The 27608-nt window shown below is 39.4% G+C and overlaps 1 protein-coding gene across 16 annotated transcripts in view; it reads left to right on the forward strand.

Moving 5' to 3' along the window:
• LOC101173987 (plakophilin-4) overlaps positions 1 to 27608 on the forward strand; it is a 93241-nt gene that overhangs the window by 15269 nt on the left and 50364 nt on the right. For 12 of the 16 annotated variants that reach the window (XM_023950631.2, XM_023950632.2, XM_023950633.2 and 9 more), the window contains exons 2-3: positions 6068 to 6201; positions 24729 to 24841. In XM_023950631.2, coding sequence (XP_023806399.1) covers positions 6073 to 6201; positions 24729 to 24841 — 242 coding nt within the window. In that variant the 5' untranslated portion in view covers positions 6068 to 6072. Of the gene's footprint in view, positions 1 to 6067; positions 6202 to 23865; positions 24146 to 24728; positions 24842 to 27608 lie in introns of those variants that run through there. The other 4 variants (XM_023950636.2, XM_078939606.1, XM_023950635.2 and 1 more) reach the window with 3 other exon arrangements.

Genomic DNA, 27608 nt, shown 5'->3' on the forward strand with positions numbered 1-27608 from the left:
GCCTACTTCAACGCAAAATGATGACGTTTGTTGCGTGTCGATGACCTACAGTTCGGAATCAAGTCGCCTGGCCGGTCAGACGGCGGTCGCAATTGAAAAGACCGGCTACAATTCGGAATCAGGACGGCAAACCCACGGGGCCTGGGTCGCAATTGAAAAGATCGGATCTGTGTCATTCAGACTGTCATGAAAAGATCGGAATTGGGCCGCTTAGGGGCAAAAAATTCGGAATTGGGTCGTTTCAGCCTGCAGTGTGAACGTAGCCTCTGACTCAGTGTTTTGACCATCTCTGGAGAAGATAAAAGATAGAACAAAATACTTTGGTGATGGAAAACAGGCCATTCAAAACTACATAAAAAGGCACTGCATGATAATAAAAGCTATTGTGTCACCTTCCACTTCACACTTTCATGGCAATTAAGCAAGTTAATGCCTCCATTACTAGCAAACGGATTGATTTAATGCAAAGTATTAGTATCACTGTGAGTGATAAACTTAACTACATTCCTGTGGTTAATATAGTAAAGAGCAGACATGTAAGCTAGGGGTTTTTCTTGATTTAAAAAAAATGCCACTTTTAATTCATATCAATTGTAAAGAATGACAGCAGTACAACTTTAAAAACCCAAATCATAGGGCAAACGCATGGAAAAACAGCTTAGTGGCATTGAAAGTCAAAGTCCCATTATCTGTCACACACCTGGGTGTGTGAAATGTGTTCTCCACATTTGACCCATCCCCTAGGGGAGTGGTGTGCTGCAGACACCTCTGAGATCTGGAACATTTTGGTGAATTAGCCCCCCAATCTAACCCCATAATGCTAATGGGGGTCCCATTTCTAGAGTCTTTGGTATGACTCAGCCTGGATTTGAACTCACAACATTTCAGTCTCAGGGCAGACACTCTACCATAGAGCAATTGGCGCAGAGCGATGCTGAAGCCACAAAAACTGTGGATAAATGGATGTGATAAAGTGTAGCAGCTCTGCTAATCTCGCCTCTAGTTTTATTAAAGGACAAATACATTTTAACAACCATTTAAAAAACATATTAGGTGTAAATTGGTTTAAAAATCCATTTTGCCAGTTTCATCTATCAACTAAGTGCAAAAGATTTAAAAACTTCTTGTGGCTCAGCAAGAACAGACCGTCAGCTGATTCTTCTCAAATATTGTGTGGAATTGATGTCCATGTTAATTTCTCAGCACATCTCTATTTCTGTGCCGTGTGTCAGTGATGTAGTATCCCTTGCCCTCTTAAAGACAAATCTTCCACATCAGGAGATAATGGTTCTAATAGGCCTAATGGGTCTGACTCATTGCACCACTGCATGTGTGGGGTTGAGGGAAATTTATCTTCTTTTTAGGAAAAGTCAGGAATACAAGATGTGAGAAATTACCAAAGATATTTGTGTTGTGCAATGGTGTAATTGTGAGTTTCAATATCTAGGGGTTCTTTTTGAAACGATACAGATTGTTTCTGTAGAAAATTGTGATAAATGCATGTTTAACAAGTTATCCAGTCTCCTGTAGTTTTCAAGAAAAGCTGGGAAAAAATTGATTTTATTGATTAATTTGGATTTGTGGTTGTTGAAGGTGTTAGAAAAAGTAGTATTAATATTAAATTGTGGTTTAGGTATGACATGTGAGATGCCATAGGTTGTTTTTTTAGGGCTTAGCCACCACTCGTTCATAACACAATAAGGGATTGACTGCTTGCTGTCATTGGCTCTTTTCAGAAAAGTGTTTCATTTGGGTTCCTTTCTTTTCTTCTTTTTTTTTCTTGGATGGCATGGGGACTTATGCCAATTCCTTCTATGTCTTTTCTACTTTTATGTGCATGAAAGCCTTTATACATGATGAGTAAAAACCCAAAATTTATGAAAACACGTCTTTTTTTGAGACTTCTGTGGATGGACTCATAAAACCAAATTTAGTTAGTTGCATCAAGCAATTACTAACAGCACTGATCATTTCAAATCCAGCTTCACGCTCCAAAAATGTTTGCCTTACTTTCTTTTGTTCTTTTAATCCTATTTGTCTCTGTAAACTGTAATCTTGTGAAGATGTAAATGTAGCCATTAACTGGTATCAGATTTGCTACATCGGGCGTTTCAGGCAGGGTGGCCAAAGGCTCTGCTGGCTTTCTGGGGGATTAGAGCACACGTTCTTTTATGTCTCCTGCTGAAATTACGGCAGTATGGAAGAACCTAAGCTTGCCTAAACAGTTCTCAGTGCTTCTCAGTGTTAGGCATGTTTATGTAGGATTTTAAAGGGCTGGAACTGCTACGCCACTGCTAAAAACCTCCTTTTTTCTCCACCAGAACCATGTGTTACGTTTTGTTTGAAAGACAAGTTTTACACAAGACATGGTTGTATAAGAAGTTCATGGCCAGCCAAGTTTGAGGTCAGCAGATCAGATCATGTGATCCAAAAGTTTAGGGTGGGGTCGGTCTTGGATTTTTCTTGGCAAACTTGAGAAACTGAGAATTGTTTTTGCGCGGAAGGGAAGTTGAGCTCTGATTACAAAGAATGTTTTGCAAAAATGTTGACCAGTGAGACAGATGACAACTAATAAAGTCTGTTTTGTTTGACCTCGGTGTGTTATGTTGCCGTTTTACTTTATTCTTGTTGCTCCGTCCAGGGAAACAGCCAAAATGGTAATAATTAGATGCTTGATTACCTCCTTGTTTTGACTGGAATGAGGTCATATTGACTTTGTGGGGACTGTGCAACACGATCCTCAGACATTAACCTAATCACAGCCTTGAAATCTTGCACAGACTGGACTTGTTTTTTTTTTTAGCTTCTCATCTTCTTCTCAGTTATGTGCTGCTTGCTAAAGTTGTTGTCTTTCCTTACATTTTTCTGCCAGACTTTTTAACTGTCTTTTGTACCTTCTGTGTCAGGAGTGACACCAGCATAGAAACATTCCATGACTGTCCTTTGAGACTGTAGCAGGTCCTCAGATACATTGTTGCCTTCACTCTAAGTCAAGTTTCTCAGCATGCAGAAGCCAGCACAAATTATTCTGGTCTGGCTGTAATGGGGAATTTCAGCAGAAAGCCTCAAAGTTTTTTTCTTTTCTTTCTTTCGCTTAATGGTGCCTGCATAAATAACATTTCCTTTTGTGCTTGCTTTTTTCTTTCCTTGCTATTTTTCTATTTAAACTTCATATATACTTTTGCAAACGCATTTTGTAAACAGACTGTATGCATAGTTATTTTATTGTTTTGCAAATGTTATTGACTAGTAATCAAAGAAATTGTTGTAAATTAGAGTAAAATGATTAGTAAGAGCTATTCTTATGAATTAATATGGTCAACATTGTTCCTCCAGATGGAATCAAGAAAACCAGCTTGAGTTCAGCTTTCTATAATTTGGTCGGTAACATTCCACTGTGTTGCTCCTTCTGAAGCTTTGTCTGTGTTGTTCTCAGCTGTGTTTTTACACAAGTCCTAGCAGCTGAGCTATGTCAAATTCACACAGCTTGTGCTGTTTCCTGTTGCTGGGTTTTCTGGAAGTAGAGTTCCATGCCCTTGTCTCAAAGGCTGCAGGGAAAGGGAGGGGGGCACTGGGCCGGTGTGATTTGGGAATGTTGAATGAACCAGAAAGGAAATCTTGGAGACTGACAGCAGAATTCCGGGGATATCCTTTATGACTTGCTTGGTGGTGGTAGCATGTTAGTTGTTATTCTAAACCAAGGCTGACACCTGACTGTGGAGCTCAGACACATTGAATGACTAACACTGTTTCTTTGACATGCTCCTAGAATACCTTGGGGGGTCACGTTTCATCCAAGTATGTGGGGACTTTTTACGTGCTACACGCACATGCATAGCTTGTTTTCAACAACATGCATGTGGAAGCCATGCACCTTCTGAGTTACTGGATACCTTATGGTCATCTGCAGCTCTAGTTTCTGGTAAAGTTCCTTCTGATGTCCTGTCTCTCAACAGGCTAGCATCTTGTTAATTTGGGTCCAGCTTAAAAAGGACTTCTCTGTTTACTTAAATTATGTCAACAAATGGGAGACAAAACTGGTCATTTCCCCTAATAGTTTCCTCTTTTTTTTTTAAGTCTAAAGAGTCAAAATTGGAACTTGTCATTAATTCTGTCTGGAGCCATTTTATGCCCTCCAATTTTGTCTATTTGAAATCAGCCCCACACTTTTTGTTCCCAGATTTGACACAATCCTTGAAGTATCCAACGCTTTAGGTCCTCAAAAGACCACCAGAGGCAGGATGCAAAAGAACGTGATTTCTAATTGACTCTCATGTTAAAAGTTAAAGTAAAGATTTGACACCAAAAATAAGCATTTTAAGTCTGGTTTCAAGAGTCTTTAACTTTATATTGCTTTATTTCCATAGCCATGAAAACTGCTGTAGGCTTATTTTTATCATCAGTAATTTTGAATTAATTCAATCTTGAATTTGTGCATAATTGGGGCATGGTTTCTTGATTGGCAGGTGACTATACCCACCAAAGCTTCAAAGTTGTTGGGAGGTGTGAACATCCAAAAAGTTTTTCCTACCGTAGTTTTATTTCTTTTTGCAGAATCCAATGTATGACATCAGGAATAATCAGTCTAGTGCAGGGGTTTGCAACATTTACCACTCAAAGAGCCATTTGGAACCATTTCCCACAAATATTAAAACACAAGGAGCAGCAACACTCTTTGGAAAATCCGGTGTTTCCGGTGAATGGCATCATTTCCCCAGTTTAGTTTGTGAAGAGATGTTCCTTTTTTTTAATCCTCCGTCATTTAATGGGTTCTGATGAGAACCTTTGGCCACAAAACAAGCAAATATGTCATAATTAACTAGCAGTTAATATGCTTCTCCGATAGAATTTGTCGACAACTTTTTTCTCATCTCGATGAAGATGTTTTTGGGCAAAAGCTGCGAGTTTGGAATGTCTTGTTGCCACATTTGAGACTGATTCCTCATGACATATTAATCATACTGGTAAAGTCGTTGAAAGCAAACAAATCTGCCCAGGTGCCATTAAACGTACCGTTTTCTTCAGGAGCTTCAATTTTCTCGAAATTCTCCATCGTCGTCCTACCTTAGTTGGAACATTGTTGGGATTACACGCCAGCGGGAGTCTTGGCGGTGACACACATAGAACTTTACTTAGAAAATGTCTACATTCATTTTTTTTAAGATAATACTTTAACCTAGCACTGTAGCTTTTTTTAAAAACATTATATTTATGAACCTTTCCTGTCTACTGCGTGCCGACCGTAGTCGTCAGCACAAGGGATCAGTTCCAGGGACGAGCAGCTCGCCTGGTTCTGACCCGGAGAGGTTCTGCATGATGAGGCTTTCATTCCCCTCTCATTCAACATCAATAAACATGTACTTACTTTTTAGAAGAACTTTCCATCCCATGACAGACTCTGGTCCGCGTTCACAGCCGCAGACACGCCCCCTCTGCGCGTTCACGCTGCTTTCCTCCTTTTGTCCGCTGGGACATCCCAACGGTGTTAAATGCACCATGACAATCTTAGAACATAATAGTTATTTCACAAAACCACAGAGAGCCACAGGACAGGAATGATAGATCTGCATACGGAGCCGCAGGTCGCCGACCCCTGGTCTAGTGGATACGTATCTATGTTTTAATACATAATCTGAAATAGTTTGTGTATTGTGGACAGCTCTTTTAAGAATTTCTGTTGATTATTGTTTTCGTTCACAGAGTTGTCATTGTTCGGTTTGTATTTCATCTTTATCACACTATCAAACATAAATCATTTGTTGCATGTTGTCTCGTGGCCATATGGCATAAATTTGCACTGTCATAGATCTCAAACATTGACGGTCCTTCTCTCTTGGAGCCATATGGCATGTGTGGGTGGATGTTTGTGTGCTGCGTTAGCACCCAGAGTGACTTCTCTCCGTCACTTGCCAGTGTGTCGTAGGGAGGGGTTGAATCAAGTGTGTATTTATTTGAAATGTGGATTTCCGCAGGCATGCACATATTTCAGTGTGTAAGATATGTCCTTTCTTTTGCCAAGGGAATGTGCTGACTAGATCTTTGTGTATATATATGTGTGTGTGCACAGGAGGAATGCCTGCTCCTGAGCAGAGCCCACTGACGGAGGAAGGGCTTCTGCTGACCATCCACAACTGCTCAACTGGCCGCAAAATGGAGGCTGATAGAACAGCCAATAACATCCTGGCCTCCGTCAAAGAACAGGTCATTTCACCTCCTTTAAAGTGCTCGCAGTCCCTGTGACTCATGCTCTGTCTCATTACTTGACACTCTTCAAGTTTATATGAAGCACTTATGGATTGTAGCTTTTATAGAAGTTTTTCCAATGTGACCCACACGAAATGTACATCTTTGTACAGCACGGGTAGGATCTTGGTGGAGTTTTAGTTTTGGTTTTTTTTTTAGTTCTATGGGCCTTGGTGAGATAGAGGCGTAGGGTGTCACCCCCACTGCAGAGTCGGTTTAAAAACTCAACTCTTAGTTTTTGCTGTTTTGTTAAAATGGCACAAAAGATTAGTTGATGAGCAATCCAAAAATGTCTTCTTGAAGCTAGAAACAAGATAGAAAAATGCTGAGTTTTTGCACTGCAGTATATACTAGAGCAGTCTAAAGGACACAATACTGTGGTGTTTTCTTCATTTTTGAATAGCTGAAGTATTGTTATTTCACAAGAAAAGCAAACTTGTTCATAAATGTGTAAAATAAATGTCGTGCAGTTCAATGCAAATGCCACAAAGGCTTACATTATTTTCCAATTTTCAGTTGTTACAGCTTAGTTCATTCCAGTTCACTAAGATTTAGAAGCCATTGTTATGAGAAAAACTATGCAGCTGCCCTATTTACCAACTCATTCATAATTTCTTGAAGAATCAATTGGAGTGGTTTTGGTCATGTGGACAGTTTGATATCCTGGTTGATAACTGCCTCTGGCCACAATCTGGTTCGGCCTATAGCCGCGGTTACATGTACAAAATATCCTGATCGGATCAATGGTCGGATTGGAATTCAACCGTGTACATGGGCCCAGAAAACCTTTTTCCGATTAGAACAAACGTTTACATGCGCAGCACTTCCGGTCGGAATAAATCAGGTGCACGTGCGCAGTTCTGTTTAAAATACCGGAAGAGGAAAAAAGTCCCGCTGTAAACAAGCCAAGCTGCCACATAAACATATATGTAGCAGCTCCCTCAGGACGTCAGGGGGCACGAAGCGCTCCTTCACGGCGCCCCCCTCGCGAGGGGTGTCGGAAAAGATAGGAAGGGAGGGCGAGGGCGGAGCGCAGAGGCATCCACGTCTCGCACCGGGCGTCTGCGGAGCAGCAGTGACACACGATAGGAATAAACCATTTACATGAACAACGATCGGATCAAAAATCGGCATAACCCACCTATAACCCACCATCTCGATCGGAAATAAATTTTGATACGAACGAGTCCGATCGGGGCAGACCATTCCGAACGGCAGGTTAAGATGACGCATTTTTCTTCCGATCAGGCATTCTTTCCAAAAACTTTTGTCCGTGTTAATGCAGCTAATGAAATAACCAGAAACGTCAGCAGTAGCAAAGTTTCAAAGCTTCAGAAGGGACATGCCCTCTGACTCACCCTATCCCTGCCTTTGTGATTCATCTGCACCCCATGTGGTCACTTTCGTTTTGCCTCACACACACATAAATCCTCCTTTGCATTCTGGCTTCATTGTAATTTTTTTTTCTCTTGGAAGTCCAGCACCGGGCAGAACATTGTCATTCTTTTGGATATGTTCCAGCATATATTTTCTTCTTTACGGACAAACCTTTTGGCTCAACCTTATCTGGTGTTTCTTTTTAATGAGTTGGGAGATTCCTCTTAGATTTGCTGCTTGAAGCTGTTTACTTTAGGGAGGGACGTAGAGGGAAGTACCTCACCTTCTTATCTCACCTTCCTCCTTGAGGTTTTCCTTGGTGGCCCATGCAGCCAGGGCAGGAATCCATGCAGGCAAACAGGAAAAGCAAGTATTCCGCCTGCCTTGATTTTTAAACCGACCGGTAGGAAACATTCCCATAAGGTATTTAAGCTAATGTTCCGTCTGTTAAATTGTCGTTTCTTTTTCTTTTAGGCACCTTTGACTTAGACAGGCTAAGAAAAGGGCAAGTAAGGATAGAACTTCATAGGAAGTCAGAGTGAAGGCTTTTTTCCGCCCTGTGGTTTGTGTAAGGTTTTCCTGTGATTGTTGAGAGCCCCAGCTTTCGGGGATCGTGTTGTTGGTGTAAACACACTAGTCGGCTGTGCTGTGTTGTATCCCTGCTCATGCTGAAGGCTTTGGCGCTGGGCGGCTGCTTGCGTGGTGAGTGTTAATCTGTAGCTCAGTTTTGATGGTTGGTGTTTTTTTTCCTTTCATTTTTCTAGTCAGTGACTTACTCAGCTTATCCGTCTTTCTCTCTCCAAACTTCAGCTTCTGTCACAGTTATAGTTACAGCCACACAGAGCTGCCCAGATGCCCAAAAAAGGAGATAGCCACCAACTTTTTGTCTGGTTTTATTCTCTCAACGTGTTTCCTTGCTTGGAGACGAGACCTCTCTTTTTTTCTACATATTGAAGCGCTGCCTTTAGAGTGTTTTTTTTGTTATAGCATGTAATGCACTGGGGTTTCTACTTAAAGATTAAATCTTCCTTCATTTAATGTTGAAATACTGGCATTTATCCTACGCACAGTATTCAGAGAACGTTAAGTATTCATCATTTTATGTTTGGTGGAAAAGGATTTTATCAGCGCTTAAATCAACCACAGGAGGTTTTCTCGGATAATTAGGCTCACCTATTTCTGCCTGTTTTATTCTAGATTCGATTAAACTAGCCAAAGATAAACATATGGATTCATCAATTATGGACTTGTTTCCCATCAGTCGGGCTTTTCCAATTTTGCTTTCCTATTAATGATCAAAGCTTTTGAACTATTTTTTATACCTGATACGTGATGTGCAGAGCATGTCTGGCTTTACTATTATTATTATTAATTATAAGAGCAAAGGTTATAGTAATAGTAATAATAATAATTTGCTTAAACCTACTTTTTCCCTTAACAGTTAAAATTCTGAAGTTTTCTTATTATTTTATTATCTTTTGAAAGTGAGGAGAGGTTGAGATAAGTTGATGAAGATGTTGCACACCTGTGCAATAATCATGCTGTCTAATCAGCATCTTGATATGGCACACCTGCGAGGTGGGATGGATTGTCTTGGCAAAGGAGAAGTGCTCACTATCACAGATTTAGACAGATTTGTGAACAATATTTCAGAGAACTGGTTATTTTGTGTATGTGGAAAATGTTCCACATCTTTGAGTTCATACCATAAAAAATGGGAGCAATAACAAAAGTGTTGCGTTTATATTTTTGGTCAGTGTAAATACAGGCTATAATACTATTAAATGTTACATTTTATATGAGCAAATATATAATAAGTCATTCACAGCAAAGCATTAGACAGTTTAAATACAATTGTTGTGGATTTGTGTTATGCATCCACTTTTCAAAATAAGTGTATTTACTTTGAGAGCAAATCTATAAGAAACATAAACTTGAAATTTGATTGCTTGGTTTTACAGACTTTGCAATGTGAACCACGTTCAGCAGCCTTCAAGAACACGTCTGGTTTGATTTTAAAAGAAGCATGCAGGATTCCTTATTTGGTATTTAGCAAGAGGGTTTGACATCTTTAGTGCGTGCATCTTTGCAGAGGTCAGGCGTTACAGAGCATCTCAGTGATGGTTGAGCTAATCTATTCTTTCAAAAACATCACCCTGGAGAAAAGCAGCTGCTGGAATGGAGTGCCCTTTAGCAGTGACAGCTCTGATATCGCCCTCAAAAGGCGCATCTTAATGTTCACACACGTCCTCAGTTGCCCAGCGTTGGACCTATTTTTGTCGTATTGGCCTTTAAGCATCAACAGGCAGAAAATGAGAGCAATGATAGCTCAAAAACAAACCTAACAAGTTTAAATACCCCAGTATTCGTTATAAAGCACATTTGTTTAAGTTTTTTTTTAAACATACATGACATCCCCCGTGAGTCAGAGTGAAGACAGTTTTGTTGAATATGACGCTTTTTCAACGTTTTGTGTTTTTCTAATTAATAAAGTCACATTCAGTATTAAAAAAAAACTACATTTGGACGTGCAGGCCTTTGTCGCCCACATACATACATGCTAAACATGAGAAAAAATATCTGATCCCTACTTTAGACATTTAATTTTATGTTTTCATTGTATTCTAAGGCTTTTTTTGGGTTACTTTCTTATCCTTTTAGCTCTAAAATTTAGAATTATGTAAGTTGTGCTAGAAAACATTTACTGGTATACGACATGTAGGAGTAGGACTTTATTATATTGTTATTATTGAATAGTGCAGTGATGAGATAATGTAATAAAAACCCAACAAACATAAATTGAATGTTACATTAACAAGCAGACTAATGAGTTTCTACAACCTGTGGTGACCCAGCATTAAGTTCTGAGAACCTCACTCTTTGGTGTAAGCTCCACGTAGGAAGCACATATAACCTCCAGTGATTGCTATGCAAATACTTGATCCTGTTAAGCAAGCTATTAAATCGTGGCAAAGCCATAAATTAACATGTGCAAATAAAAGCTCTAATAAAATCAGTATCTATCCATGTTTAAAACCCGCTGAATCTTTTTCAGGGTCATGGGATAGCTGGAGCCTTACCCAGATACTGTCGGGCAAAGGCGGGGTAGACTTCTACAGATTAACCTGTGAAGCATGTTTTTTTAGACTGTGGGAAAAAGCCCTAGAGAAAATCCACACATGCACAAGGAGAACATGTAGAGGAAGCATCCAGCCAGGATTCAAACCAGAGCTTTCTTGGTGTGACTTAGTGTGAGCAACCATTGTGCCACCATGCAGCCCGCTGCAATTGCTGTAGAGTGGCTCTCTTCTGCAACCTGCCTCCAATAGTTCCAGGATAAACATTTGGTCATATAGTAGGTTTCGTTGTAGCTGTGGATAGAATTTCTCTCCTATTTTCTTTATAATGTCTTCCGCATGCATTATATGTATCTACAGCCTCTTCTAATACTATACAGAACCGTAACCTTTTTGAGACTGTTTTCTTTTGAACGAGATAGGCAGCATACCTATGCAGAGCACCAGCCTGACCTCACACTGGCTGCTGTTTCTGTTAAATGCTTGATGAGCTGGCAGAAATATTACCCTCTGTGTGGTACCTATCAGGGGTTGACATAGCCCAGAAATTTGCACTGGCCCACAGGGCCAGTAGTTTTTGAAACTTACTGGCCCTGCCTGAAAGTTACTGGCCCGACACCGCGCATAGCGGGACCCGCCGCTCCGCAGGTGCTTGCAACTTTAGGGGGGTCCGGGGGCATGCCCCCCCGGAAACTTTTAATATGGTGCAATTTGGTGCATTCTGGTGACATCACTTATTTCTACACTTTTCAATGACTGAAAATAGACCATATCAAACTTAAATCTGCTCTAGTCTGTTTCAGATGTTTTGAAGAGAGCACTGCAGTGTAGTAGGTAACACTAGTTCAGAGGTTTTCATGGTACTTCTAACGGCAAATATCACAATAAATCATAAACCTTAAATGTGTTAAAACAATCTAATGGCAGCTTGAACCATTTAACGAATCAAATAAATCCCTTAATGCATTTGACCAATCGGATGGACGCCTTCACATTGTTGACCAATCAGATGGAGCCCTGTTATGTTAGATGTTTGTAACCTATGTCAACGAGGGTCATTTGGAGTATAATTTTTAAACTGGGAATGGTTATTTGGTTATTTTGCTGTTTGTTTATATACCGCAAATTATATCGTTATCGCAATTTTAATCTCTGATATCGCATATCGCGAGTTTTCCTCATATTGTGCAGGTCTAACTGAGATCATTCAGCTAACTAGAAATACTTACTGCTTACAGTGTTGTAAAGAAAAACAAAATTAAGTAGTTTAACATTCTACTGCATTTGAGTCTGAGATTCAGGTATTTGGAGTTGCCTTTGATTCTTTGACATTCAGCTTAAAGCTTAGTGCATACAGTTTCATCTTCAATGCATTCATTAAATATCTTGCTGTCCATACTACTAATTCCACCCATTACTCCATCCAACATATTCCTATCTATTCCTGCCATGTCTTCCACATCTCTGACATGCTTCAGTCTCTCTTCAGTGACGGTGTCAGATTTATAATCAAATGTAATAATAACCCACTGGCTTGTGCCTTCGTTGTTGCTGTTTAACATTGTTTTGTATTGAATTGTTACATTCAATAAAGTTTGAAAAAAAAAAGTAGTGAGCGCGTGCCGCGTGGTACTCTGCAGTGAAAGCCGCGCGCGCGCAGGCGGGAGAGAAGGAGAAGTGATCAAAGGTTTCCCATAGAAACCCTTGAAGTCTGAACACAGGACTAGCAGAAAAAACAAATTATGAAGACGAGGTAAATCTACACGTTTTCGCAAAATTTACTTTATTGAAAAAGGTGAAGAATATATAAACCGTTAGATATTTTAGTGGCCCGAGCGGACAAGTGAAAAGTAAAGTCTTGTGGTCCGCACTGCTCGAAAACAGGACCGGGCCAGCGGACAAATGGCTATGTCGAGCCCTGCCTATCCAAACCTTTATCCTATTTTAATGAATCCAAAGTCCACTTTGTCTCCTTTTGGTTCACAAATATATGTACAATAAGAGCTGCTATAAATTTTGACCTATCCTCCTCTTGTTCCTCTGCCAGCCATTGCTGCTGTGACGCAGGGACGGAGAAATCTAGAGGCACACTGGCCTCGATTATAGTCATAAAAATGGAAGCCCAGTTCCAAGCAATTACCCCATGGGGGACTAGAACACGTATAGGAAAGGAAGTGAGACGGATTCTGAGGTAGAGGATGCAGGTGAAGGAGAGTGCTGAAATATTCCAAAGAGAGGCAACATGCTTGGGGGGGAAATGGTGGTAACTGAAGGGAGAAGGACAAAAGTGAGACAGTGACCATGATGGGGGAGGACAAAGTCAGAAGGGCTGTCACCTGTGAACGGTTTGCTCACTGTGACAGGAGGCCGTCAATGCAGTGGAAAACAGAAAAGGGGGAAGAGAGGATAATCTGTTTTCAATGTGACATGATGTCAGTGGGCTGCTGTGTCTAGACTAGCACAGCACTGTCGTTTGAACTCATCCACGGGAGATATCCTCCCAACTAGCCTGCTAATACTCATCACCATCACTGTCATCCTTATTGCTGTAATCACGGCCACAGTCAACAGCACGCAGAGGACACAGCCACTGGTGAGCAGAACATGCGGTCTGCATACAGCACACTATACTACCCCAGAAACTCTAAAGGGAAGGACAGATGAAAGACTTCGATTTTTTTTTTAATGAAGTTGGTCTGATTTGGTCCAAATGTCTAGAGGAGCTTCTGATGTTCCCGGTCAGTCTCTGGACAGTCTCAGATAGCTTTTGCCTTTTATTGTGGCCTAAAGCAGCGCTGTTTTTCTTTGACACAACAGTATTGATCTCTCTATGTTCAACAGTCTGTATGAGTCGCTGTGGCCGACCGATCACACTGCTGCTGTTCGGAAGTTTTTTGTTCCAGTCTCAGAGATACAGATTACCTTTATAGGAAGCCCAGATTTACGCAAGAATACAACTCGCTGTGATCATATGCTTTTACAAAGAAGAGTCTGTTCTAGTTCAACAGCTTCTTCCTGCGCAAACCAGAGGCAAATGTTTCCATCAATAAGTCAAGGCATATTCTGGATTTTGAATAATTTAGTGCAGTGGTACCATTTGTCTTTAGACTGGTCCGCGCCCCATTTGGTACCGGGCGGCAGAAATATGCAAACGCCAACTTTGATTTTTTTCTGTTTTGCCTATTTTCTGATACTAAAGGAAGTTTTATTTTCTATTCTGTTCACCACATCCGTCTGTCTTGACATGTCACGTGACTTTAAGCAGCTGCTTGGACCGCAAAGTTGGTAGCTCAATGCTTAAAAGCTAACAAAAGCCAAACGATAAAACACATATTTGGAAGGTTCTTTGGGGAGAAAAGAGACAGTGGGGAAAGCTTTATTTATCCATCACACCTTAAAAGTTGGCTGAAGTTAACATCCAGTTGGTGGTATCCACTTTGACATAAAAGGCAAAATCTTCATCACCAAGTCTAAGTTTAAACCAGCTGCAAACATTTTACAGAGAATGAAGATTCAATCAAATAAAGTTGCTGATTTGTGGAAACTTGTAAAAGGGACATTTATGAATTTTCCTACAGCAAGGGGAAAATTTGGCAGGCATCTCTTAAGAAATTTGAGCACAGAAAATGTTCCTTGGTGTTAAAAAATATACAAGGAATCAGGATTTATGTAAAAACAAAATATGATCAATCTTTTTTTCCTGAAAGATGATCAGAGACTGGATTACATTTTCAGTATTATAATTAGGGCTGCACAATATACCGCAAATTTATCGTTATCCTAATATCCAGCTCTGCAAAATGCATATCGCAAAAGATGGCGAGAATCGCAATAAATCGTAAACCTTAAACGTGTTAAAACAATCTTATGGCAGCTGGAAGTATTTAATGAATCAAATAAATCCTTTTATGTGTTTGACCAATCGGATGGACGGCTTCACGTTGTTGACCAATCGGATGGAGGCCTTTAATGTTAGATGTTTGTCACCTATGTCGACGAGGGTCATTTGAAGTATAATTTGAAACTGTTGCATTGAAATTGGAATGGTAATTTTGGTTATTTTACAATTTGTCTATATACCGCAAATTAAATCATTATCGCAATATTTATCTCTAATATCGCAGATCGCGAGTTTTCCTCATATTGTGCAGCCCTAGTTATAATGGTATTTTATTAAAAAAACTGTACTTATGCTTTTATTAAATAATAATCAGAAATAACTTCTACAAATCAACAACTTTGTTTCATTGAATCTTCAACATCTGTAAAAAAAATGAAAAATAAAAATTGAACTGATGTTTTCAGATTTTTAAAAAATAGATTTCTTGTAGTAGCGTTTAGATTTGAAAACAAGTATTTTCAGGAATTGGAAGCCTAAAAATCCTAAACACAAACTTCATTCCCGTTTGGACTGGTCCGTAAAAATATTGTCTGACCAGTCCCTGGTCTGAATAACTTGGGGACCACTGCTTTAATGGAACCTTTACTCTAAAAGCACAGCTGGCGGCCTGACCAGTAAAAAATATAGATAGATGTCTGTCATCCTTGCTTATATTTTCTTAAAGACCCACTCCAATGAAAATGATGTTTGATTTTACAAAAACAGATATAGGAAGTTTCAAAACTATTGCCCTCTTTCCAGTGGCAGCATGCAATGGTGTGCCTGTTGTGTTGTGATAGATTTACTGTCTGGGGGGGTGGGGGGTGGGGGGGGGGGGTCGGGATAAATCTGCTCCAAGTTGCTTGCCTGATGCATTTACTTGCTGGATAACATCTGACTTTTCAGTGACTGTCTGTCATCAGCTGGTCAAGCCCACATGTAGGATTCTGGTTACTGGCTGAACATTCAGCTCATTACTAAAAGTTATTGAGAAATTCTGACTCATTCTGTCCCTTTTGTTTGCTTTCTAGATGTATAATTCAGGAACTCAAACTTATTATTTGAATGACCTGTAAAACTGTCAAAACTGTCAGATCAGATGAAGGAATTTGGATTTAAATCCTTCCAAAGATCATTTTTGACAGACTATTGTGGAATTGGGCATTTTTCTTTTGTACCATCTTTGACAGTCTTTCAACTGTTGTCATTCTTTTGAATAGCAAGAATTGGTACCATTTGTCTCCCTTTTATACATCATTTTTTCTTCCAGTAGTCTCAATATATCTTGTAAATGCCAGTAAAATGTTGTTTCATTTAGTCCTCTTTTATTTTTTATGAAATCATAGCTTTTGAGATATTTTTAGATAATTTCTCTCATTTCTGGTAGGTAAGAAACTGAGGTTTGGTCAAATGAATACATCCCACATAACCTATGATAAAGACTGGCATTGACACGTGTTATTGCCACATGTGCCCACAAGTGACATTGCTATTGTTCATGCAATATTTATACATGCTCCGAAGGAAAGCTCAAACAATCATCAAGATGCACAGACCAAAACAGAATTTTATGGAGTGATGATTTAAAAGTCACCCTAAGAGTATACGGTAATATGTCCTACAAAAAGCATTTGTTATTAATTTGTTAAACCAGATTTAATTTGACAGCTACTTTTTATTTTTTATTGTCAATTAGTAAAGGAGTTGTAGAGTTTTATTACTGATAGTTTAATAGTTATAGGAATGAAACAAGTAAAATAGAAAGGATAGAATCCACTTGTGTTTAGAAATCTCCCTTGAGGAGAGTTGGGATTTATTCTCTAAAAGCAGAGAGAATTTAAATTATTTAGAGCCGTGACTCAGATACTTGCCAGAAAGTCAAATGTTCTTGAATTCCATTATCTGCAGTCATGTGGTTGAGTAACTTGAGGTAATCATTTTCCTTGTGATGTTAACAGTTCCTTGTGTTGTTTGGGGAGTAAAAAACCTACTCTTGCTTTAATGCTAAAGTATATTGAGTTTTGCAGACTTTTCCCCCACAAAAATCAAAGTCCTGCCACAGCAGCTCCAGCTCGAAGAGTCCAAATGTTGACGTGGCAACTTCCCATGGATTTTTCTTATCTTTCTTTTGTCTCTGGTCAGGAGGCATTGGTTTGTGCACAAAAGCTTAAGGAAAAAAGCACCAAAAAAGGTTTTGTAAAGTAATGGAACCATGTTTACCACTGAGACTACAAATTGACATGGATTGAATTGTCGTCTCAACTCGTGCTAGAACTTTGCAGATTTTAATTGTACAAAGAATTAGTGATGCGTTGTGTTTTTGTGGACTATAATGCAGATTAACTTTTGAACCTGGGAGATGTCGTTCTAAATAACTCGCGTTCTTTGACATACTGTTACACTTTGACTGTTTACGCAATCAACGTGAATCAGCTCATTATGACGTGGAGAGAGCAGCTTGGAGATATGTGTTGCATATTGCTGCAAAATAGAAACAAAAAGCCACTTTTGTTTTTAACAGCTGATTTACAGTGATTGTGATGGCACATCCCTACTGTAAAGTGTTGCATATCAGCGTGTGCCTGCTTTTCTCGACCTTAGGGGGTTGAAACAATGAATCAATGAATCAACTAATCCAACCAGATCCATCTGTCTGGGGAAAGTTATTAATCAAATCAAACCCAATCAACTTGTGCCATTAAAAAAAATTAATTGATTTTAATCGATCTTGGAAAATACCATTTGGTTTAAGGCATAGTTGGTTTATTTTACTAAAACGTAAAAACAACCTAGTGTCATTAGAGCAGACAGCTCACACGTGATGGCAGGAAAAAATGAGCACGCAGTCATTTCAGTCCAATGTGTGGAAACACTCTGAATTTTGCAAAGACGTGTGACCATACAGTATGCTAGAATGTTCTAATAATGTTCCGTTTGTATTATTTTGATGTGGAAAAACAACAGTGGGAGAATTTTTTATGACACTTAAATGTGAAGGGATTTGCCATTAATTCTTGTTTACTTGTTTGTGCACATTTTTAATTTACACTTGATGATCTTGTAAGAAAGACAAAGAATCTGGAAAACTTCACCTGCACTGTTTAGTACCCAGGTGAAGAGTTATGGTAGTTGACAGGATGTTGACCCTGAAGATAATTCTCTGGTTATTCTAAACAAAACATTTAAAACTGTATCACGCCGCAAAGCTGCAGACTACAAAGGCTTTAATGTTCAGACAATCCACCAAGCCCTATGTCTTTGTGATTTACCTATAATAAGGTAGAAAGATGTATACTTGGATTGCACGTTTAGATCTTGATTAAGACCCCAAATCACCTAACAGTTTCATTCCCTCATGCACAGACCATAGACTGAAAAAATAATGGGCAAAATCGAGGTGTGATGTCACCTATAGAAAACGCTTTACCTCCGGCTCTCGCAAAATGTGGAAAAATCCTTCACCGTTGCTTCCTGATGTGGGCGCCGCCATAATGAAACCAGTCGACAGTGATTGGTCCGAGTCGCTCTGGGTCATTGCATCTATGCCAATGGCGACAGTAGTTGCCATAGATACGATGACTCATAGTGACTTGGACCATCACTGTCCGCTAGTTTCAACATGGCGACACCTGTAGCAGGAAGCAATGGTACCTCCTATTTGGAAACACGAGAAGGGAGGGGCTGAGCTGTCCATTGTTTTTCCAGTCAGTGGCACAGACACATTCACACACTGTGCAGGCGAGGCAGGAATCAAACCTGCAAGCTTTTGATCAGGGGTCAGCCGCTTTATTATTGCATCACTACTTAAACATTTTGAAATATTTTTGGGGATTGTGTACCACAGAAAATTGGTTCAAGGTTAATAAACAACAACAATGCATAAGGCTCAACGGATTTTGTGGCACAGTGTCAATTTTTGAGAAAATTAAAGGATTTTAAGAGCGCCTTAAAACCAAGTATTTAACTCATCAGCCATGTGGTGAGCCCCTGTCAGTGTACCTGTCGGTTTGTACTATGGATATCACAAGACCACTAAAAACAAAAATCACCGTTTCATAATTTTACCTACCAGAAGCCTTCCAGCATACACTCAGAGGTCCTTTCAAACTGGCCTATTTATGGAGAACAGAAGTAACTTGGATGCATATTTTTCCTAATACCAGTACTTGAAATGGATAATACAATTCTTCAAGAAAAAAAACATTAAGTATCAATATAACCAACTCAATGACCACTTATTTACCCATTTGCTTCCGTTTTGTACAATTACCTTTTACAGCAGCTACCAAGGACCAAAACACAGACTGCAATTGACCATTTGTAAAATGTGATTGCAGGAGAGTAAAAGACTGGGATAAATTAAAAAAATAAAAAATAATAAGTTATTTGGTTTTAATTGATTAATGCATTATTTTAATGAACTTATTTGCACTAAAATTAACTTCTGGTTGGGCTTGCTTTATGTCCTTTTTTACTGAGCTTTCATTAGCCCTTTACAAAATCCCCAAATGAAAAATGTTAAGTTGTTTTTTTGTCAGTTTTTCTCTGTTTTTGATGTCTTTACTTTATTTTCTAGCTTTACACAAACCAGCATTTTTAAATATTGGTACCACTCAACGCGGGTTTGAAACTATGGACTTTTCCGATATGAGCAAACAATCTAGTGTTGTAAATGGATGACTGTTCAGGTTATTATCAGTCCTTGCTCTCGATGACACTGTGGTGTCACATATGTCTAGAGAGGAGAGGCAGCCACACCTGCTGATGAAATTGTTCATTTAAGAAAAAACAAACTGTTACAACTTGGTTTCAGCGTATTACATCAGAAATATATCTTTGTTTGTTTTCACAAATGTACCTCTTTTTTTTGTATTTCTTTATTTTGGGTGGGGGTGTATATTTTTTTATTTAAGTAATGGTGGAAGGTAAGTTATCCATAGAAGTAAATGTGTGTGTTTTAAGCATGTAAACTATTTTCTATAGTATATTCTATAGTATATTTATAAACCTCTGCATAAACGACTTACCTGTACTTTTATCCAACTGCCTCCACAATGTTCTTATTAGTATTCTGCTACAGTTGTAGGCTGCTGCCGTTTTTCCAGACCTACATTTTCTAACAGGGTGTTTTTATTCTAGTTTGTGTTAGTAAATGTGATTCTACCAGGCCGGTTATCTTCACCCCCGTCTCTAGTCTGCTTTTCTGTCCCTGCTGCTGCAGAACTGCTTTAACCTCTGCTGTCATTCTGCCACTGCGCAGCAGCGTTGGTCTCTTGTTGGAATCTGTTTGTACCTCTGCAGTGAGGGTGCAGAGCTGCCAGGCTCCACTGACACTTAATGAACAAACAAATATCTGGTAGATTCTTCGGTTAAGTGGGAAAGCCATCTGCAACGGTTATGGTGAACGGATTCCGATGTTACAAATCATGTTTCATCATATGCTGATGCCAGATGGTTTTCAGATCAACTGCTCAAGTCTGCTGCCTGCCATGTCATGAACAATGCTTGATGAAGGTTCTGCTCTCTGTCATTTCAGTTAGGAATCAGAAGGAACTGTGACATCAAGAATGACATTTTTGGCCTTGTCTCACATAGCTTGTCTTTCAAAACTAATATTTAAAGAATTCTTGATTTTTAAGCTCTGTTTTTGGCCCTTTTTTTTGTTATTCTTTGATCAAGTCTTTAATACATGATATTATACAACAGCGTATTTATAAAACGGACAGGATACATTGATATATACATACTCAAAAGTACATATACACATTATATTTTTATTTTTTTCTCATGTATTTCTGCAGTCGTGAGCCAAAAGTCCACATCTACGGTAAATCCTGAAAAAATGTTGGTGCAGAAAACAGTTTAGTATGTACATTAACTTAAACTTGCATAGAAATTCTTATTTAATTAAATATGATTGCTGGTATCTTATATTGTATCTTAATAAATGCCTGTAACTCTTTAGCACACTTTAAATCCAATTCAGTAACTACTTTTTTTGCATTTACATTAGAAAAAAAAATGAAAATTTGTTTTTTCTTTTGTAAGGATGAATTTATAAAAATGAATAATTTGTCATTCATCCGTTAACCAAATATGAATGTTTGATCTATATACCAATGATGTTTTTAGAGTGAGGCATGCGCCGGAGTCCTTTTCTGTTTCTGCTGCAGTCTGAGGCAGCAGAGGCACAGGTGTGTTAGGTTTTCATTTATCAGTGCAGAAGAGTTAGCCAAACTCCTGTCACAGAGGAGCGCTTGTTTCTCTCAATGGCGCATCTTCAACGGGTGGTGACTTAGAAGCCTCGGAAGAAATCAAGAACATTTTAAGATCTAGGGTAGGTTTCTTCTGGTAGTTTGCTTTATTTGGTAGGTGTGGAATCTCACCTTTACACAAGTGTGGATCAAACAAGAGAACCCCGGTTCTCCTGAGAGCAAGAGACCCTAACCACTAAAAAACTACATAGTGCGGGGCTATCTAGCGCCGTGGATTTTAAAAGCAATCTGGACACCGTGCTCACTATTTTATTTTTTTTTAAACGGGAAATATTTCACAAATTAAATATATATTAAATACTATCATTTTACAACAACAATTTATAAACCACTGTGTTGTGATGATGAAAATGTTTACTGTATATTCATAAAATACATTTAAACACATTTTCTCCGCAAAACGCAATGCATTGTGGTCTATATTCGCCAATTTCGTGGGGAAAATGGGGAACAAACTCTATAGTGCTCTATGTAGTGAGTAGAGAAGGAATTCGGACCCAACCTTGGGTTCTTTGTAAATGGACTCTGTTACGGTTCAGTTCAGTGTGTATGCTAATGGACCAATGAGTAGAAGCGAACTTACGGGAGTAAATGACATGTACGGTGTAAATTACAAGTAACAAGCTAAAAAAAAAAACATCCCACTATATATTACAGACACATTTTGGTCAGGAGGTATTAAGACTTGAGTAAGAGGGCTAGCAGAACTAGCTAGTCTTTAAACTTCTTTTTATTTTTTAGAATTAGCCTATTTGCTTCCACCAAATGAGCAGCTATTGGAACGGCAGAATATTTTGGACAGTTTAGACCACTTCAATCTTTGATTTGCTCTGGAGGTCATTCCATGTGAAGCTAACTTAGTATAAACCAAACCAAAGAAATGATGTGGAAGTTATTAGTGTTCCTCTTCCATTTAAACAAAGTCCAATGGACAATTTTAGTATGAAAGTGACCTTGTAGGTTAGTAAAGAGTCATTCCAATCCCATCGTGTGTTTACATGGAATATTTAGCTGTCCAGAAACCTGTGTAAATCAAAGCTTGTTAGTGTTTGCGTTAGCCTCTCTAACTTGGCTACAGTTCATGTGCTGAACCGGCAGTGGGCCGATGCCACTTCAGGCGCTGCAGATGGGTCTTGTATTGTCAGCAGTGCCCATGCAGATGACATGTTAGTGTATGCATTTGTAGCTTGACCGGCTGCCATGTGTCATCTGTTGGCTTAAGGTCTGTCAGAGGACACAAGAGAGCAGAATCAGCTCTTGACTCAGCTCTTGGAGTGTTGTCAGCTCTAGCCTAATAAGCTCATTGTAATGACAATAAAAGTGTATTTAGAGTCTTGTTTTAATGATCAAGTCTCCGTCTTTTTTCACCTTCACTGGGCTGTAAGCCAAAGCTTGTTGGTGTGATCTTTTTGCATCCCCAGCAGACACTTTGAACACATATTCCTGTGTTATTGCAAAGTCGTCATGAATCATTGGCTGTGCTTTTGTAATCATTTAAATGGATTAAACACAGTACGACAAAATCGAAACCAGTCATTTTACAACCAAACCAAGACTGAGTCAAGTGTTTAAGAAGACATGTAAGGACTGCATAGATGGAGCTGAGTACAATTCTCAGTGCTACTCCAATTTAGAGCTGGATATACATCTGTCTGTTGTAGACAGGAAGCTGTTTAATTGACCAATTGTAAAGTCGTCCAGCTTTCTCTTCTATCTACGCTAACAACTCTCTAATAAGGACTGTCCAGCCTTAAAAGAAGTCCCTCTGCTTGAGAGGGTAACACTTTACAAAACAAAACGATTGGATTATGAGCTTATCAGACAGAAGGCTTGGCAGTAGCAGGCCAAGAATAGTGACATTTACAAGACCAAGGAATCTCAGAGATGGCTGTTTATTCAGCGTCTCTTACCATATGTTAACTATCTACTCAGATGTGTCTGGCTCATACAAGTACACAAAAACTGTCAAACTCTGATCAGCTAGCATGTAAAAGCACCTTTGTTTGGGATATTTTTTTGTTTGGATTTGTTCATCTCAAATTTTTATTAATGCTTTTTTTTTTGTAAATTCATCATTTTATCCAAACCTTTACTTTAAGATGCCTAATTTGAAACACCATCTGTAAGATATCTTAAAGTCACACTCTGATCATCTTGTGATCTATTGTAAAAGTGTTTCCAGTGGTCTTTTAATTATAAGTATGCCTATTTTTAGCAACAACAACAAAACCTGTGTCATTATAAGGACATATATTCTCCAGAGTGGCAGGAGGTGATTAGAAATTCCCCTCTGAGTTGTGGGCGGGACCATGGGCGCAGAGCAGCCCTGCCGCCATTTCTTCCATGTTGCTGAGAGCTCTTTGCTTACATCCTCTCCCACTAGCTTATAGCCCCTTACAACCCCAACCGAACCTTACTGGTGCAGTAAAAATTGCGAGTAATATTAGAGCTATCCAGCCGAACAGTTTTGAGCCAGCTCAGATGAGAAAAAAAAAGAAGACATTAATGGATCTATTTGTCTGCAAGTAGATGCATCAGAATGGAGCAGAGCATGGTGCTTGTGTCCCGCCAGCAACATTTTTCATCTGTTCCTGATTCACAACAATTTGTATAAAGAAATGCTCAACGTTGCAATGAGCTTAATTAAATTAAAAACACATTAAAAACACCAAAAACATGATTTTCGTTCATCTGAGTCTTTAATATGTGATCAAGAAACAGATTAAAGGTGTGACTGAGAATGAATTGATGAGGACTAATTCCGACCCATATCCAGATTTCATTGTGGTGGTCTGAATGGTGCAGCAGAATCATTAGAGGGGATTGATCAGAGACGAATCCGTCTTCGTTTTATAAAGTTTGGCGTCTGAGCCTCATTAGAAATGCCAGTGCACTAAGTGAGCTGAGCGTAGCAGCTTTCCCCCCACCCATCTTCACTGGCTCCCACTGCAGCCAAGCGCTAGATATCCTCAGCTGAAGAGGAGGAGAGTCAGGCAGTGGAGGGTTTAAAGTTTGGCAGTGGGAGGGATGAGCAGAGCATGTCGACAATGTGTGGAGTGAATTTTCAGCGCAGCCCCAGGGAACACAGGAGAGGTGTGAAAAGAAGGCTGGTCGCGTTGATGTAGACTCTTGAAATTTCCTCAGACAGGTCACAAAAGAAGTATCCAGTTTGTGTGTGCTCGCCTGTGTGTGGGCGGCTGGCTGTGAATGTAATTGACCATGGTAATGGCCATTACATGGGACAGCAAAGGACAGCAATGAGAGAAACCTTGCATCTGTGGAGGGACTTTATGGTGAGTTAGCTGTGAGACATGCTGCATTCTTTGTGTTTACTTGTAAATATCTGCTGTATTTGTGTATATGAGAAAGTCTTGAGTACCACAATGCAGAGGTAGGAAGTAGAGGCTTGTTCAGGCTAGATAATTAGTCAAATGCTGATTTCTTCCTGGCTCTCATTATGAATGTGCCACAAAGGCTAAATATCCCTCACTAAAGAGGTGCTTATTCTTCTGTGTGGGCTGGAAAATAGCAATATCATCTATTCTGTGGGCCTTTTTCTCTGTGTTTAACGTTTATTTTTAAAAATTTGTCTTGTATTTTTCATTTATAGTTTAGAACTGTCTCTTTACTTACAAATTGGTAGATAAAAAAGTGTTTTTAGAGCAGCTTTCCCTCATTACCTTTTCCTCTATCATTAACCCCACACACTGTGATGCTGCACAAATGTGCAAACGGCAAGCTGTGAAGGTGCAAAGCCTCCTGTTGGCTTTATGGTTCCGACATTTGTCACTGCAAACTTCATAGCAAGCCCCGATGACGGTGCATTAAGTTGACCTTCAGTCCCATGCCCGTTATATATGTTGCGCTCTCCCGCAGGAGCTCCAGTTCGAACGGCTGACTCGGGAGCTGGAAGTGGAGAGGCAGATTGTGGCCAATCAGCTGGAAAGATGCAGACTTGAAGCGGAGTCACCAGGCACCGGTAGCAGCAGGTAATCAGAAGATGCACACACAAACACACACAGAAAGCCATAATCCAACACATGGTGTTTCCTTCCTCCCCAGCAGTCTCCAGATTTTATAGTTTATGGAGCCTTATGGTATTATAGGTTTGTTATAAGCTGCTCAGCTTTTTTTTTTTTTTTAATATTGTGGGCTGTATGGGTCTGCTGTCGGTTTGTGTTGTTGCCAAAATTAATTTCGATGCTTATGTATAGTTTTTCCTGCAATTTTAAAGGACTTTTCAAGCTTTTACCATCTTTGATATTTTAGTTTTTTTCTTTAATGCAATCAGGTGTTATGGTTACTATAATGAGCCTAAACACTATCATTTGTTTTTTTTTCTATTTTTTTTTTACTTAAAAAACTTAGTGAGAATAATAAGCATCACAGAAATCTGCATCCATGTGTGGCAGGAGAGTGACTCGGTTTCACAGGTTCATGTCAGCCATGTTTTAAATGAAATGAATTGCATCAAACAGCATAACCTAGTTTCTGCAATGTCATGTAAACGTGAAACCTTGTTCATATAATAAGGAGAGGAAAAATACTGTAGTTTCCAGAGATTTTATTCCAGGAAAATCTGCTTCCTCTGAAGTCCTTTTCACATAGACATGGGAATAACGGCGTGACTGAGGTCCAACTTCATTCTGCCTACACTCTAGTGATTTTGGTTCATACAAATGTCTGGATTTAATTCTATATATTATATCAAATGCACAATTCTCAGCATGATGGGGAAAAACCTGGAGCTCAGAGTGGAAAGAAAGACCAAAAATCTTTGATAAGACTGGCTTATCAAATGTTTTGACTGTGTGGCTGTCTCCCCAGAGCACGCCATCTCTAGTTCCCGTGGTAAAAAGAGCAACACGGGCGACATTTTGCTGCTTTGTAAAACATTCGCGCTGAACAGTATGTTTCACACAGAACGGCGATGCAAAAAAATAAAAGGCGAAGCAAAGTGGCCGTGTGAAAGGGTTCGAGATGTAAAAAGTTTTTAACCCGATGCCAAGTTTCCTCCAAACATGCTTTTGCATGACAACTGCTGCTGAGAGGTGTGAAGATGTTTGTGCAGGTGTGAAACAGTTATGCATGCAAAAAGGCAAACTGAAATGCATTGCTAAAGCTGTTGATATCAACAGAATTTCTCTGTTTCACTTGGTTTAAACAAAATTAGTCAGTATGTTTATGGAGGTTTAACTAACAGAAAGCAAAAACAGCTCCTAGAAGAGACATTCCTGAGGTCTCTATTTTTACTTTAAACTTATCTGAAGATCAAGAGATCATTTAGCAAATAAAACCCACTCTTTGACATACTGTAAATCTTTGACTGTTTAGGCGATAGCTTTGAATCAGCTGATTCTGATGTGTAGAAAAGCAGCTTTTCATAGCAGCTTTGCACCAAAGTGCACTGAACGTAAGGTGCTGCACAACGCCGCAAAGCTGGCACTAGTAATGGTAGTTGGAAAAAATGTAAACTGTTAGAGGGTTAATGACAATATACCATGTCATATAGTTGAGGGGTTTAATGTCTGAGGTACTAAAGTAAAGAGTGATATAACCTAGGTTTCTTTCAATAAGTTCCATAATCATAACAGACCAACTCCAAGAAAAATTGTGTTTGTTGTTTTTAACTTGTTCTTGTTGCATTTTTCTGATGACGGAGGACATCTATTCTATTCCAACACATTCAAATAGATCCACGTTGTCTGTTAATTACGGTAACTCTTTATCGTAATTTCACCTGACTCTGGTGTAAACGGCTGAAGAGTTACAGTAATTCAAAGAACGTCAACACTGATGTAGTATTGCAAAGATTTAGTATTGCAATTGATTTTAAAGATATGTCAGAGGATTAGTTGCTTGGGATGGTCAAGCGTGAAAGCTTCAGTCCGGTGCAGAAGAAACAACACTTCAGTTGAGGATGATCTGTACAGTATGGAGGTGGAAGTAAATGGCCTAAGCACAGAGTATTAGGAAAGGCAAAATGAAATGAAGAAGAGGGGATCAGGAAGAAGTCAGAAAATGTAATCGGATGTCAAATAGTGAAGAAGTGCAAACACTTGTTACCATGTAGAGCAGGGGTCCCCAGATCCAGGCCTCGAGGGCCAGTGTCCTGCTAGTTTTCCAGAAACCCTACCTTATTTGCTGCTGATTACCTGGATCAGGTGTGTTTAGCCAATAAGGAGCCTCAATGGCAGGTTTGTTGAAAAACGTGTAGGACACTGGCCCTTGAGGCCTGGATTTGGGGACGCCTGATGTAGAGGATTAGCTGGACTAGCTATTTTCTTCCTGTTGCGCCCCCCGTCTTGACCCGCCCACAGGTGAGCATCTGTTGGAACTGTGGGATTATTCCATCCAGTTTGGTCCTGTGATTCACCGCTAAGGAACAAACCAAACCAGGTGGAGATGTAAAAAAAAAGTATTAGCATTCTCTGCTCGTTCAGGTTTTACTAAAACATGCAAATGTTGGCACTTTACACAACAAGCACCCCCCCCATTCCAGCCCCATAAATAAACATGTAGCACCATTGACACACATTTTCCTTTCTTTTAAAAACACAAACAATCAAACAAAGTGCTTGCTCCAGGGCGAGGGGGCTTCAGTGGAGATCAGCTTTTAACATAGACATTACATTATAAATGTGAGGCTCAATAGCACGGTGGGGGCAACAGCAGAGGCGACAGAACCCTTAGGCGTTCTGATGAGAGTCATTACATTTCACGACACCTCTAGTGGGGGGCTACACTTTTCATTTC

Source organism: Oryzias latipes, chromosome 21, assembly GCF_053564925.1.
Source record: "Oryzias latipes strain Hd-rR chromosome 21, Olatipes_Hd-rR_3.1".
NCBI classification, from domain to species: Eukaryota; Metazoa; Chordata; class Actinopteri; order Beloniformes; family Adrianichthyidae; genus Oryzias; species Oryzias latipes.